The sequence below is a fragment of the Tupaia chinensis genome, unplaced genomic scaffold (genome assembly GCF_000334495.1).
Source record: "Tupaia chinensis unplaced genomic scaffold, TupChi_1.0 Scaffold138757_1, whole genome shotgun sequence".
Taxonomy (NCBI): Eukaryota; Metazoa; Chordata; class Mammalia; order Scandentia; family Tupaiidae; genus Tupaia; species Tupaia belangeri.
The window spans coordinates 2,698,706-2,713,094 of record NW_006198649.1 but is presented as its reverse complement, the minus strand read 5'-3'; the positions used below and the strand labels follow the sequence as shown (position 1 = coordinate 2,713,094).

The 14,389-nt window shown below is 35.9% G+C and overlaps 1 protein-coding gene across 1 annotated transcript in view; it reads right to left on the bottom strand.

Moving 5' to 3' along the window:
• The window catches only part of LRP1B (LDL receptor related protein 1B), a 1,871,701-nt gene that overhangs the window by 312,759 nt on the left and 1,544,553 nt on the right, over positions 1-14,389 (bottom strand). Inside the window, exons 48-51 of the mRNA XM_027765590.1 lie at positions 12,001-12,193; positions 11,187-11,312; positions 6,118-6,246; positions 3,494-3,613 (exon numbers count right to left, since the gene is read on the bottom strand). Of these exons, the coding sequence (XP_027621391.1) occupies positions 3,494-3,613; positions 6,118-6,246; positions 11,187-11,312; positions 12,001-12,193 (568 nt within the window). The remainder of the gene's footprint in view (positions 1-3,493; positions 3,614-6,117; positions 6,247-11,186; positions 11,313-12,000; positions 12,194-14,389) is intronic.

Genomic DNA, 14,389 nt, shown 5'->3' with positions numbered 1-14,389 from the left:
TGTGTGTGTATATATATATATATAAAAATATGCCCCTGAACATTCTAAAATTTTCATAATTTTGTTTATTCTTTATTTTAAAGTAATAGGTGATATGTGTGCACATATAGTTGCAGGAAAGCACTGTGTCCTCATGTTGCACTAATTATAGAAACATAGAATGAGTAACTAGGACAAGAAGCTTGTGGAGAACTCTTTTCCACTCTCTCTGTGCTTTTATGTAAGCCTTTTCTGGCAACTTTTAATGTGTCATAAGAGAGATGTTTGGTAAACATACATTATAAACCTTGCTTTTTAAGACAGTTCGACTTAGAGGAAATAGCCTTAAGGAAGTCTTCTCTCAACAGCTTGAAAGGTGTTCTATAAGAACACAATGTGAATAAACTTAAGCAGTAAAACATGACTGATAAGAGTAATCGTTCATCTAAAAAGTTATGCATTCATTCATGCAAGGAGGAGATAGTCCATGTAATTAATTTCTAGGGGTAATAAAGTGAGTGCTTATTTTTCCATGAATAATTTTAGTTTCAAACATCCTGCATTATACAGGAGGAATTTTATGTACTGCTTAATTTGTTTATCATTAAGATATCCAACTGCTATGAGTTTTGCACTATTCACAATTTTACTGTCACAAAAGTTGTAACAGAAGTTTGATTCACAAATCCACAATTCTGTGTCTATGAATTTGGTTGAGAAAGTAATAACACATACATCAAGAGTTTACACCCAAAAAGGGGAAATACATCTATTGGGTGGTGGGGGAAGTCGTGCCACATTTTTGCATAGAAAAACATAAATGACATGTTATGACTTTCCCAATGACCTAATGTATGCACATCTTTGGATCATCTCCATTGCAATGTCTACAAGTACTCCAACATCAGAATGCAAATCATTAAGTTATTCCCATCACCACACAAACAGAAGGACACAGAAATAAATAAATACAATGAAGATTAATAATAATTTTCAAACAGGCCACAAAACTCCTATAAAGCTCTTCTGTTCATTCCCATACTTTGCATTTATCACTCAAAATGGACTATGATGCTTTTCTTTAAAATGCTATTATATCGATCTTGGTCTTTATTCTTAGCTTCAGCTGCTGCAGTATATCCCAGTTTTGTATTTCTGATCTGATTACTGTAGTTTTCATTCAAACAATTATAGCTTTTTTTCTTTGAAACATCAATATAATAGCCAACATGTCCCGGTCACTAAGGAAGCTGGATCCTACATGGCTGACTACGTGGCTAAGGTCCTAAACTTGGCAGCCTGAAAAACACAACAGATGGATGTGCATGCATGCCCCAAATCTCTAAAGGAGTGAGAAGTGGAGGGTATTGATCATTTCCCATGGGGGAAGAGGGTGATTCCTCTTTCTCTGGTGGGGGTACGTGTGCCCTCTGTGGGGGAAAAAAAAAAAAAAACAAAAGAACAGAAAAAAGAAAAAGAAGAAATGTAAGCTTGATTATATTTGGTCTGTTTTGGACCTTCAGTGACTCTCTGGTGATTCAAAGATTAAGTCTGAGTTCCCTGCCATAGTAGAGATAACATCTTCCATGTCCTGTTTCCTTCCTTTAATTTGTCTCTCTCTTTTTTAGTTATTCCCCTTCACACATTCTGGCCTTAAGCATATCAAATTGTTTGCAGTTTTCAATCAAACTCACACTACTTAGAATTCTTCTCTGTTTCAATTATTCCACCTTATTCATACTTTAAAACTCAGCTTAAATTGAATTTACTTTATAAAATTTTTGAGGATACTTCAAGTCCCAAAAAGAAAACAAAAAGTCTTTATTTTTTTTTTCTTCTAATGGATGCAATCACAACCTTCAATAGACATCTTCATCCATTTGCATAACTGTCAGAGTTTGAACTCCTTGTTGGCACATACATTTCTCATTAATATTATGTCTTAGTTCTTAACACATTTTATGAATAGAGCATGTTCAAAGAAAGGGAAGACTTTCAATGAGAAATTGCATTGTAAATATCTGTTGAGACCAGATTTTAGAAAGTATTAAATGTCAGAATAAAAAGAGAAACCTTACATTTTTAACCAGACTTAACCTGCTATACTATATATCACACTAGAATGTGTTTATCTTATCTAACTGTACTTTTGCATTAATTAACCAACATATCTATTTCCCCTCCTACTTCCCGGTCTCTACTAATCACTATTCTACTCTCTACAGCTATGAAGTCATCTTATGTATGATAGATAAGCTAAATGAGATTATTTTGAATGTCCCTACCACAAAGTAATGACACATGTTTGAGATGATGGACATACTAATTACTCTGATTTGATCATTACACATTGCATGCATGTACTGAAAAGACACCCTGTACCTCACAAATATGTACAAAGTAATGTGTCAATTAAAAAAACCTTAACCTTACATTTACTCTGCAAACATTGGTACTGCCTTAAAAAATGGTGAATATTTAGATAGCAGTGACTATATGCCAAGTCCTATTCTAGGCTCATTTAATATTTTAATTTAATTATTTTCCTTTCTTCAATTTGGATAACTGAGTTGAAGGCTAGTTAAGTACGTATCTAAAGTTAGTAAGTGATTTTTTGTTGTTGTTGTTTGTTTGGAGAGGTTTTTGCTATAGGGCGCATGCGCTTGCCAGACAGACAGAGACAGAGAGACAGAAAGCGAGAAATCACCCCCCAGGGGGGATGGCCACACCACAATCCCTTCTCCTCTATTCTCCTCTCGGGGTCTTGGGCACGCACGCACACGTGCCCACCGTGAGTTTAAGTCACCACATCTGGAACACGAACCGCGGTTGACTACGTGGGAGTCCCGCGACATAGCCATTACGCTAACTGCTGGTGCCCAATGTTAGTAAGTGTTGAAGTAGAGGTTCTAACCCTGAAGTCTGGCTTAATGGCTTGTCCTAGTTGTCACTGTGGGGAATGTTAATGGCATTAGTAAGAGAATGGAGTAGAAAAGGTGTGGTATGGGGAGAAAAAATGGTTAAAGGGAGACTGCTAATTCAGGCTTAATGTGGATTGACGTGAAAGATATTTCAAATCGGAAGAGCTGTCGGTGATTGGTTATGGAGGCAATGAAATATTCTGGAATGAGTAAATCAAAGGTAACACCAGAGTTTCCCACTTAGTATTAGGAAAATGAGATCATCGGAGAAATCGGAAATTAAGGAATCACAGTGCAGTTTTAGAGGAGTAAATTCAGTGTTACACGTTCTGGTAAAAATATCTAAATATCAGGGAGGTGAAACTGAAGGAGAAGGTAATAATAAGAGTTTTAATATGAACAAAGGATTAGAAACCAGAGATAGAGTTTAAAGTTTTACTTTTCAATTAATTGTAGTAACCACTCCAATAGTAATTGCCAAAGCGAACTCCATATTAGGTGTCATATACCAGTGTCCTCATGAGCAGACTTTGAAACAAAATTCAGGAAGCATGGCCTCACTACATCCTTAGGCTGATGCAGAACACACTTACCTTTACAGTCTAGTTCATCAGAGTTGTCTCCACAGTCATTTTCACCATCACATAATTTGCCATGAGGAACGCAACGACGATTATAACAGGGCTTGAAGCCTCTTCTACAGCTTCTGTTTTCTTATAAAGAAAAATAGGAACTCATATTGGAGGGCACACGGAAAAGTTTTTACAAAATGAAAATTACATATTTTTTCATAATTACTGAGACAAGGCTCTATAAAACAAATTTTAAACTCAAATACAAAATAAAATATATATATATATATATACACCCCCCAGGGGGAATGGTCACGCCGCAATCCCTTCTCTTCTATTCTCCTCTCGGGATCTTGGGCACGCACACACACGTGCCCGGCATGAGTTTTAAGCCACCGGGTCCAGGACGTGAACCGCGGTTGACTATGTGGGAGTCCAGCGACATAGCCATTACGCTAACTCCTGGTTCCCAAAATAAAATGTATTTTTTAAAAATACATGCTACACAGTATTAAATCTCTGAATTAAAATATTGATGTATTATCAGAGTAGTTCACTCAGTGAAGAAGCTTTGGAGAGTGTTTTTAACTTCAGTGTTTCATACCTGAAGATCTCTTAAAGTTACGTTATTATTCTTGGCACTTCTGTCAAGTAGCACAGAAACACATGTATATTACATACTTGAATCAGAAGAAACTAATCTCTATCCTTAAAGTAACAAAAACACTCCAATATTCACTTTCTATCTCTTTTGCATATATAGTGATTTATAACAAGAAAAGATATAGCAGCAAAGTATGTGTTTCTGAATCTCTGTATTAAAGAGTAATTGAAATATTAATAAATTCTTCTAAAATTATTTTTAAATATATATGGAATTTCCCAAGAAGATGACTAACTGCCTACTGACTTCCATTTACCTAAATGAAGGTCTTCTGACATTCTCTGATTTGGGACAGAAGCTACCATTTTGGATAACAAGAACTGACATTTATTGAACTAATTTTGTACGAGGCTCTTTCCTGAGTATATGAAAATATGCACTTTCTTATTTAATGCTCTTAACCACCATTACAGCTAGGTTGTTCTGTAGTAGAAATCTAACACATAGAGATAGTAGCCTTGTACACTATTTTGGGGAACAAACTAATATTGGAAAATAAATATTTAACCTCATGCATGATTCCAAAGCCTGTGCTCCACACCTAAGGTGTCAGGCAATTGCCCACTTGAATTCTGGCCTCCAGACCTATTTTTACAAGGCTCTCGAGGTAAGGATAGTTTTTACAGTTTTAACCGATTATAAAACAATAAATAAGTAGGGGCTGGCAAGTGACTTGGTGGTGAAAGCACTCATGTAATAAAAAAGGAAAGAAACCAAATATAGCAATTCCAAATATAAATTTCTAAATATTGCAAAGCATACAATTCCAGTACTTTGGATTTCTGGGGTAAGAAAACAAGTAATCAGACCAATATTAAAATAATATGAATCAATTCAAAAGTAACACTGATGACTAGACAATATCTTCAGATAAAAAGTTGCAGTGAAGACAAGTCTTAACTGCTTAGTAGGATAGAAAAATTAGGACCATCAGTTGGCTTAATGGCTATGTCGCAGGATTCCCATGTAGCTGAGCACGGTTCAAGTCCCAGACCTCGTGGCTTAAACTCACACCGGGCATGTGCACATGCATGCCCAAGATCCCAAGAGGAGAATGGAGGAGAAGGGATTGCAGTGTGGTCATCTTCTCTGGGGGGTGATTTCTCGCTTTATGTCTCTCTGTCTTGCTGGTGAGCATACACGCCCTATAGAAAAAGACCTCTCCCACCACCCCTCCCCCCCAAAAAAAAAAGAAAAAAAAAGAAAAATTGATGTTTACCATTGAGGGAAAGGGAGAGGTCGACTGATCCTTGGTGTCACCAACAGAAGACAGCTGATGGAATTCTATGCTTTATAAGGAATATGACTAATGTGATCCTTGTACTTTAAGGACTATAGCCCGTGTGCTAACACTGGAGGCAGAAATGGACTGGAAAAGACTCTGATACCAACCCAACATGCTGCTGACTGACACTGCTCCTTGTTGCAAAGTCAACCTACAATATCCGCCAACTACCGATATCTTTGAATTATATTTTTTAAAATGTAAATTAAAACTGATTTCCAAAAGTGAATAATTAATAAGTTCAAAAGATGGCATTTTGCTTTGTATTAATTTGCATTTCATGGATGATAAACAATGAGAAAATTTATCAATGAATATCATGATTATTGGATAGAAAATAGGTACCTTTTTTAAAAAAGAATTATTTATTCTATTCTTATTTGCTCAAGGGACATGTATTCATCAGAGGGGGAGAGAGACAGAAAGCAAGAAAGCAAGCACCAGGTCTAGGACTTGAACTGAGGCCAGCCATGTGGGAGTCCAAAGCCCTAACCATCATGCCACTGCAAGCCTCAAACTGATGCCCTATTTTAACATAAGGAAAACCAGGTCAATTGTCTTATATCTATACATGTTAATGAGAGACATTAAAGAAATCATCCGCATAAACCAAATGGAGATAGACAAAACAAAGACCATAAAAAGAATAGGAAACTACTCTGAAATGAGCAAATCACATGTTGGGTGGAGGCTTACCACAGTAGAGCAGCTTTTCATCTGATTTATCCTTACAGTGTGGAATGCCATCACAGGTGAGCTGATAGTCAATGCATTCACCATTTCCACACTCAAACTCTGAATAAATGTTGCAGGAGGAATTTTTGGCTAAGAGAGAAAAAGTCAATGTTTCATGTAATAACAAACATTTTTTGATGTCATAATGATTACTTTTCTTAGTCTTAATTGTGAAAATAAACTAAAATCTATCTAACTATAAGTTCAAATCAATAGTTTAGGGCATCTTAAAACAAATATACTAGAGGACACTTGGGTTTGCTAAAGAGAGATGGGTAGAGAGAGAGAGAAGGAAAGTGTTTAAAAAGTAACCCTTGAGGGGCATGGCAAAGCCACAATTCCTTCTCCCTCCTTTCAGGATTTTGATACACATGTTCACACACTCAGATTGTTTCTCTTTTTATTTTTTTTTTTTTGGAGAGGTTTTTGCTATAGGGCGCGTGCGCTCGCCAGACAGACAGAGAGAGACAGAGAGACAGAAAGCAAGAAATCACCCCCAGGGGTGATGGCCACGCCGCAATCCCTTCTTCTCCGTTCTCCTCTCGGGATCTTGAGCATGCACGCACACGTGTCCGGCGTGAATTTTAAGCCACCAGGTCCGGGACTCAAACTGCGGTTGACTACGTGGGAGTCCAGCGACATAGCCATTATGCTAACTGCTGGTCTCCAATCAGATTGTTTCTCAAGTAACTAGGTCCAGGATTTAAACTACACAACTGGCATGCAGAATCTAACTCATATAATCACCAGGCCGTAGGTTGGCCCATGTTATGGCATGCCTATAGAAAAATTAAAACAATGCTTTCTGTTGCTCATATCCTCCCTTTGTAAACTAATTTAGAGTTACATGATTTTATTATTTTACCCCTACTTGTTTATCTTATTAATATTTTGGTGACTATGTATGTGGAGGAACAGAATAGCTTAAATTTGGACGAATGTATTTCAAAATAGACTAGCAGTCTATCTTGAAAATAAACTTCAAAAAATAATCACCCAGTTAAATGAGCTATGTACATAATGAAAGTGCTTTCCTGTTTTCTTATGACCAGATTATTTCTGAGGGGACTTCAAAAGTACATGGAAGGGGCCAGCAAGTGGTGTGGTGAAGGCACTCAATCGCTAACTGGTGTTTGAATCTCAGACCGGGCAACTTGAAAATCATGCCAGGAGTGTGTGTGTATGTGCATGCCCCAAGTCCCCCAGAAACGGAGAAGAAGGCATTACAACATGGTCATTCCTCCAGAGGGTGATGTCTCATTTTCCCTCTCTGTCTCTCTCCATCTCTCTCCAATTGTGTCCTATGACAAAAACCTAAAAAGAAAAACAAAAACTGTATGGAAAATGAAATTTAAGTATAAGTTAATTTTGGTGCAAAACAATTTTTTTTTGTTTATTTAACAAAATTAATTTTTCATGTAAAGCATTTTGTATTACCTTTTTGAGAAACACTTGTATTCCTCAGTACATTAACATATTCCATGAAAGGGTACGTAGAGTACACATTTTTAATTGCTTATTGTGAATCATATTAATCAATTTTGAAGTCATCTCAATCAAAAGATGTTCTCTAGTTTTATCCATCTCCAGCCTAGCCTTCCTCTCCAACTATTTTCTGATGACATCTCGGCAACAAATCCTATCACTTGAAAGTACTTGAATTGCTACAATCCTTACCAGCCTCTTGCTCTTTCCACATGTCGGAGGTGCTAAGGCCACCTCGTCCCACCAGACTTGACTAGTACCTTGAAATGCACAGTAACCTGAGAGGAGGTTCTGGGAGAGGACAGTGATAAACTGGAAAGCACGTGCCCCTGACACTCCAGCTGACCAATGCCCTGTTGTCCCATTTCTGAATCTTAGGATTTTCCTAAGTAGAAGTCCAAGTTTTAATGTTTCTTGCCAAGTTTTAGGAGCACAGACTAACAGCTACAAAGTATAAAATGTTCTTTATAAAGCTAGTGTTCATCCCTGGGATAACAATATGTGACCTCTGTTTTTAAGGGTTCCTCCCAGAGAAAGTGGATTTATTTTTATTCTTCCATAACAGATACTAGCAAACTTTTAGAAACTAGTTTTTTGAGTGTGTTGTCTGCTCACATGTATTCACGTCATTGCTTATTGACTAATTGCACATCAAATGTAGTCATATTTATTATGTTGTAGGTAATTAGAATTTGTTCATATCTTTAATGATGGAAACAGCTGAATTTTACAATTGATTTTTTAATTTTGTTTCAGAAATATCCAGTTAAATAACTACTAATATTATTTTAATTTTTTAAATTAATTTCAGCAGAATATGTAGCCATCTATCTGAGACTTCTAATTTAACTCTTTCAATAATAGCAACACTTTCTAAAGGTAACTCCCCCCCCTTAGTGTAGTCTAAGCTTCACTAGCCAATCAGTTGCTAAGATATAATGTTGTTTTAGATAAGATAACAAAGAATTTAAAACCTAAATAATTATAAAATTTAAACAAACAAGTATTAAGAAAAGTGCTAATATTACTGGGTACAATCAATTATTTTAGACCATGAACTGAACAAAATGTAGCAACTTACTAGAATTCTATTTGTATTCCTGACTTGTCTATTTTCAACACAGACTATTTACTTTCTCATTTTTAGTAAAAAAATTGTTATGATAGAAAATGCCACTAAATACTAGTGTTTTATAATCATGATGCCTTTAGGGGAAAAAAAACTATTCACAGATAAATACGTTTTTCACATTATGAAAAAAAATTTATGAGTACAATTTTTGCTCTGATATGTTCATTCAATAAAAGAGTATTGAATATTTTCTGCTTCTTTCTAGAAACATTGTGGTTCTGTTGTCCTCTTATTTTCTTATACCTCAAATTGTTTTCATTATATTTGCTAATCCTTCTTCTATTATAGCTGATGATGAGGTTAACGATGCTGTGTTGAATGGAACTGCCTAATCTTTTTGTCATGAGTTAAGACAACAAATGATTTTCCCTCCTTTGTCTGCAAGTAGGTGTGAGTAAATGTCCTCTTGCCCCTTAATGCTGCTGTTAACATTTATTAACAGCTCTAAGCAAAATGACTCTGATATGGACATGCAAGAAACATTCCCATTTCCCAAAGATGGATTGGACAAGAAGAAACCAGGAATTACTTTCCTATCTCTCTACTGAACCACAGATTTTAATATGAATTCATAATGGATACCGTCTGCCTCTGTGACAGTTTGTTAGCTCTGGGGAATCCAGTATCTCTCCACAATTCCATGTGAATAAAATCATAGTTTTCTATCTGATTTATTCCCTCTCAGTAGAGAAAAGCAGATAGCTTAGTAGGGACAGTTGTACCTAAATCATTTTGCAGTAAGGACAGGTCTCCAGTTTACACAAATAAGTATTGCTCTTTTGAATAAAGGCATTGCCTTTCTACTGGCCTTTAGAGACCTGTGAAAGGAACATGAGTGATTCTAATGCATGGCTAACACTCCAGTATTACAGATGGCATCAGATCCAGACCATTACAGCTGAAACCACAAAAGCAAACTAAAAGAGAGAGTATAAGCAATTGTCTGAGTAATTCAGGGAAGTGTTAGGTGACAAAGAAATATGGGAATTTGGGTTCTGAATTATTGAAATTGGCAGTATGGATTTAACCTGCTCTGACCTGACCACTTGCATTATTCTCTCATTTGCTTTGGCACAGTTGTAAATGAAACAACATGTACCCCTTTTGCAAGAGGTGCTCTTTTGAATTATTTTATTAACTTGCCAAATGAAAAGGCATGTCTATACCATTGCATTGCATACAGTAGTTTTCAGGGTAAAGAATATTATGTCAAATCATTTGTATTAAAGAGAACATAAAAGGGGACCAGCAGTTAGCATAATGGCTGTCACTGGACTCCCACGTAGTCAACCGCAGTTCGCGTCCTGGACACGGTGGCTTAAAACTCACGCCGGGCGTGTGTGCGTGTGTGCCCAAGATCCCAAGAGGAGAATGGAGGAGAAGGGATTGCAGTGTGGCCATCCCCCCTGGGGGGTGATTTTTTGCTTTCTGTCTCTCTATCTCTCTCTGTCTGTCTGGTGAGCGCATGCGCCCTATAGTGAAAACCTCTCAAAAAAAAAAAAAATAGAGAACATAAAAGAAGAAATCTCCCTGGTGAATAAAGTCTAAAAGAGGACTAAATATGAAAATGAAAACTTCAGTGACTGAATGCATAAAAAATACTTTTATAATATAGACATGTCCAGCTATGTGAATTTTCCAAGATGAAGTGATAAGAGATGGAAATATAGATGGAGAGAAATAATTGTCCAGAATTGATACATTTTGAATTTGAGTTCACCAATTTCCAATGAGATACTTCTCTTCCCAGCTTTCTCATATACTGATAGTCTTAATGTTAAAGGAAAACTTATTATGTTGCATGTTAATTTTTCATGGCAATATTGGAACACTTGAACCCTTATTTATTTTGAAAACAGTTTTGGAAACTTAGCTGTTAATAAGTGTACATTGTAATGGGACTAATTAAAGATTGTAATGCCTTTGGGAGGTATAAACATCAAGCAAGGCTACAATGTTACATTCTTAATTAACGGTTTGGAAATGATTACAAATAAGCTGCAGGAGCCATTCTCTCTCATTTACATACTGTGACGGGCTGTGAGTGGTTTTACTGCAAGGCTACTGATATACTGCCTGTATGCTAGTTTATTTCAGCTTTAATTAATTTTGCTGTTGACTGAATTCTCCAAGTTAGGACTACAGGTTTTCAGAATAGCACTGGGTGTAGGTACTCCTCTAGTTGACCACAACACCTTCTAGCCCGGAGTCAGAGGGCGTATCATGTTGGTTATCATTGGAGAATACACCGTGCTATAGGAGTAAACTGAATTCTTTTTAGGACATGATTATTCAACTGAACTGTTAATGCAGGGGAAGGTATAACTTTACGAATGCACTACAACTATTTCAGTGACTGTGCCTGGTATTTTGAGCAGGTGTGCTGCATTGCATTTCAATTCACTTTACTTACTCACACATCTGTTGTCATCTAGCAGTATTCGATCCCCCCTGCAGGAACAATTCACTCTCCCATTAGGTGTTAGAAGGCACAGGTCATGGCAACCTCCATTCAGAATTGCACACGGAGAAAGTTCACCTGTGATGAAGAGGCTTTATTGGCTTACATTGAATTTCTGTTCTGTGTTAGGTATAGGTTGATAGTAAGTTGTTAGACTGCATCAATCTCTCAAAGCTGTATCATAAACGAGAAACTGTCAGGACATTTCGAAATCCAAGCATTCAAAAGATAAATACGTTATAAAATATATAACACAAATCACTGAATCTTTTTAACATAACTCTCAAGGATACCATGGCATCATAAACTTATCTCCATTAGAAAACACAGTGAGAATAAAATCTGTAATTTTATAGATATTTCAGTGATTAAAATTTTTTAAAGATAAATTCAAAGTTTATTTATCTGGAAGTATCATTTTATGGAAACAACTTGATTTGAATCTTGCACGACATAAGGAGAGAGAGTAGAACAGGATTCCAGAAACAAATCATTTAAAATGAACTTGCTGGTGATAAACTTAGCACTACAGAATCTGCCTTAAACATTTCAGATAATGTCATAGATTGTATTGAAAAGTCTTAAACGCTATCTCTAAGAACCCTAAGAAAACAAAGCCTATAGTCATAATAAAAGTAATAATAGTTAAATACAATATTATAAATCTGAACTAAATAATACTAGAAAATATAGATAAGTTTTTGAGAGATTAGATATTATATATTAAATAACTGGGAAATAAATTTGTTTCCTATTTGTAACTTACAGCTATTGGTGTCATTGGCAACAGCTATGATTCCCATGGGTTGATGTGGAATATCAGAACGAAGAATTTTTGTGTCTCCTCCTGTGTATTTGTTGGAACGTAGGATAGCTCTTCTTCCCCAGTCTGACCAGAAGATGTAATTGTCATAAACAGCCAGACTGAGGAAAGTTCCTGGCCCAGATTTGACAATGATCTGAAATAAATTAAAATATCCTATTTCATTTACAATTAAAATATAGGTATATGTGTATACACATTTACTTTTGCTTCTAAAAAATGAGGTTTAAGATTAGATGGATTTAGGCCAGGAGGTGGCCTGGTGGATAGGGTGCTGGATTTCCACACCAATGATCACAGTTTGAGTCCCAGACCTGGCAGCGTGCATTCTTGACTTCTCTTTTTCTCTAGTGAGCATGCGTCTTCAATAGCAAATTAAAATACTAAAAATAATAAATTAAATTAAATACATTTTTAAAAATATTAGTTGGATTTAATCAGTAGGAAATATCAGATAAAAATAACATTCATGGACCATTAGGTGATGTACTTAAGGTGGCTGAATCCCACACAGCAGACTAAGCAGTTTGAGTCCCAGATAGGCGGTTTGAAGGACATATCAGGTGTGTGCATACATGCATGTGTGCATGTGTGCATGAGCCCAGAATTCTCAAAGGAGAGTGGAGGAGAGGGCGTTGAGGCATGGCTACCCTCCCTTGCAGAGCTTTCTCACTTTCTCCCTCTCTCTCTTTCTCTTTTTCTTTCTGTACCCTATGCCAAATTAAAAGTGATCATAACAACAGTCACTAAATTATTATATTATATGATTATCATATGTTTTATAATATTTTTATTATGTTTTAATGATCCATAGTGCTGGTAGCAGATTTAATATTTTGGAATACAACTATTTAATAATGTAATTTATATGAACAACTGGGTTATTTTTTAGTATGTTAAACCAAAATGATTACCCCTAAAATATGAGATTAATTGAGATTACCAACAATTATTTGCTAAGTTTATTAAGAAATTCTAGATATGTATAACAGATATTCATTGAATTCTCAGAACTATACCTAGTATACAAATAAACATAGAGCCCAGCTTCTTCCTTAAGGAAGTTTACAGCCTGCGTGATTAAATCAGAGGTACATGTTTAACAATAAAAGTTTAAAAGTAAAGACCATAGTTCCACTCAGACTAAGATCAAGTAAAGAGGACTTTGGTAAATCCTTGTAAGTATTACTTTATTTAACCCTTAACTCATCCCAGAAAGCAGAGATTATTGCAAGCTTTATGCATAGTTGCAGAAGGTGAGACTTGGAAGCAATTGTGCAACTTGCCAATTATAAGACACCCAACTAATGGAGGAGCTGGAACCTGATAGAAGGTTTAATTTCAAATTAGCAAATATTACTAAAAGATTACCATATGCCAGTTGCTGATATAAACGTTTTGCTAGTAAACTGTTGGAAAGACATAATGCTTTTATATGTCCCAAACAATATAGTTGCAGAAAAATTCAATAACTCAGTGAAAGTGGAGAAGTTATACCCAGTGATTATTTTGATTCTCATCTTATTATACTGTCTTCAAACCTCAACCCCTCCTTAGCCACATAATGCTTTTCTTAGAAATTTTTATATTCTAGAATTAAATTGACAGGTTTGTCAGGCCAGCCAATGGCACAGAAGTAACACAATGATTTGTGATTCTAGACCACGTGAGAAGATCCCAGGTTCACGCCCTGAGGCTTTTCTATACTTCTCTGGGGCATGTGTATATCTGTCATCCAGACTGGCTGAGGCTGGGCATGAATTGTGGCATGAAGACCGTGTTGGTGATGTCTATGTCTCATTCTCTCTCTTATGGGAGAAGTAAATAAATAAATAAATAAATAAACAAACAAAAAACACTGATAGACCTAAAACTGATATATTTGAAGAAAGCAGATAATGAGGAGATACGGCAATTTCGAGAGTATCTTTCCTCTTGCCCATACTCTATCAAACTGTATATCATTATGAAGTAATTTAAAATGTTAGCTTCCTGATTTCTGTTCTATACACAATACTTCTCAAACTTTAATGTGCATGCAAGTCGCTTTGAAATTTTGTTAGAAGTCAGATGCTAATTCACTAGGTGAGGGACGAAACCTGAGATTCTGCATTTCTAACAAGCATGTGTATGCTGCTGCTGCTGCTGCTGATTTGGGGATCCACTTTGCATAGCAAATATTATAAAATAGAGTATGTAAATGAAATAATAATCTTGCCACACCCTAATTATACACCATTTTGAGATAAAGAATATATATTTCTCTTTTTACTTTACAAATTGTTATCATAGTGTATGCTTTTGTATGCACTTAAAAGTGAGTAGATTCAGC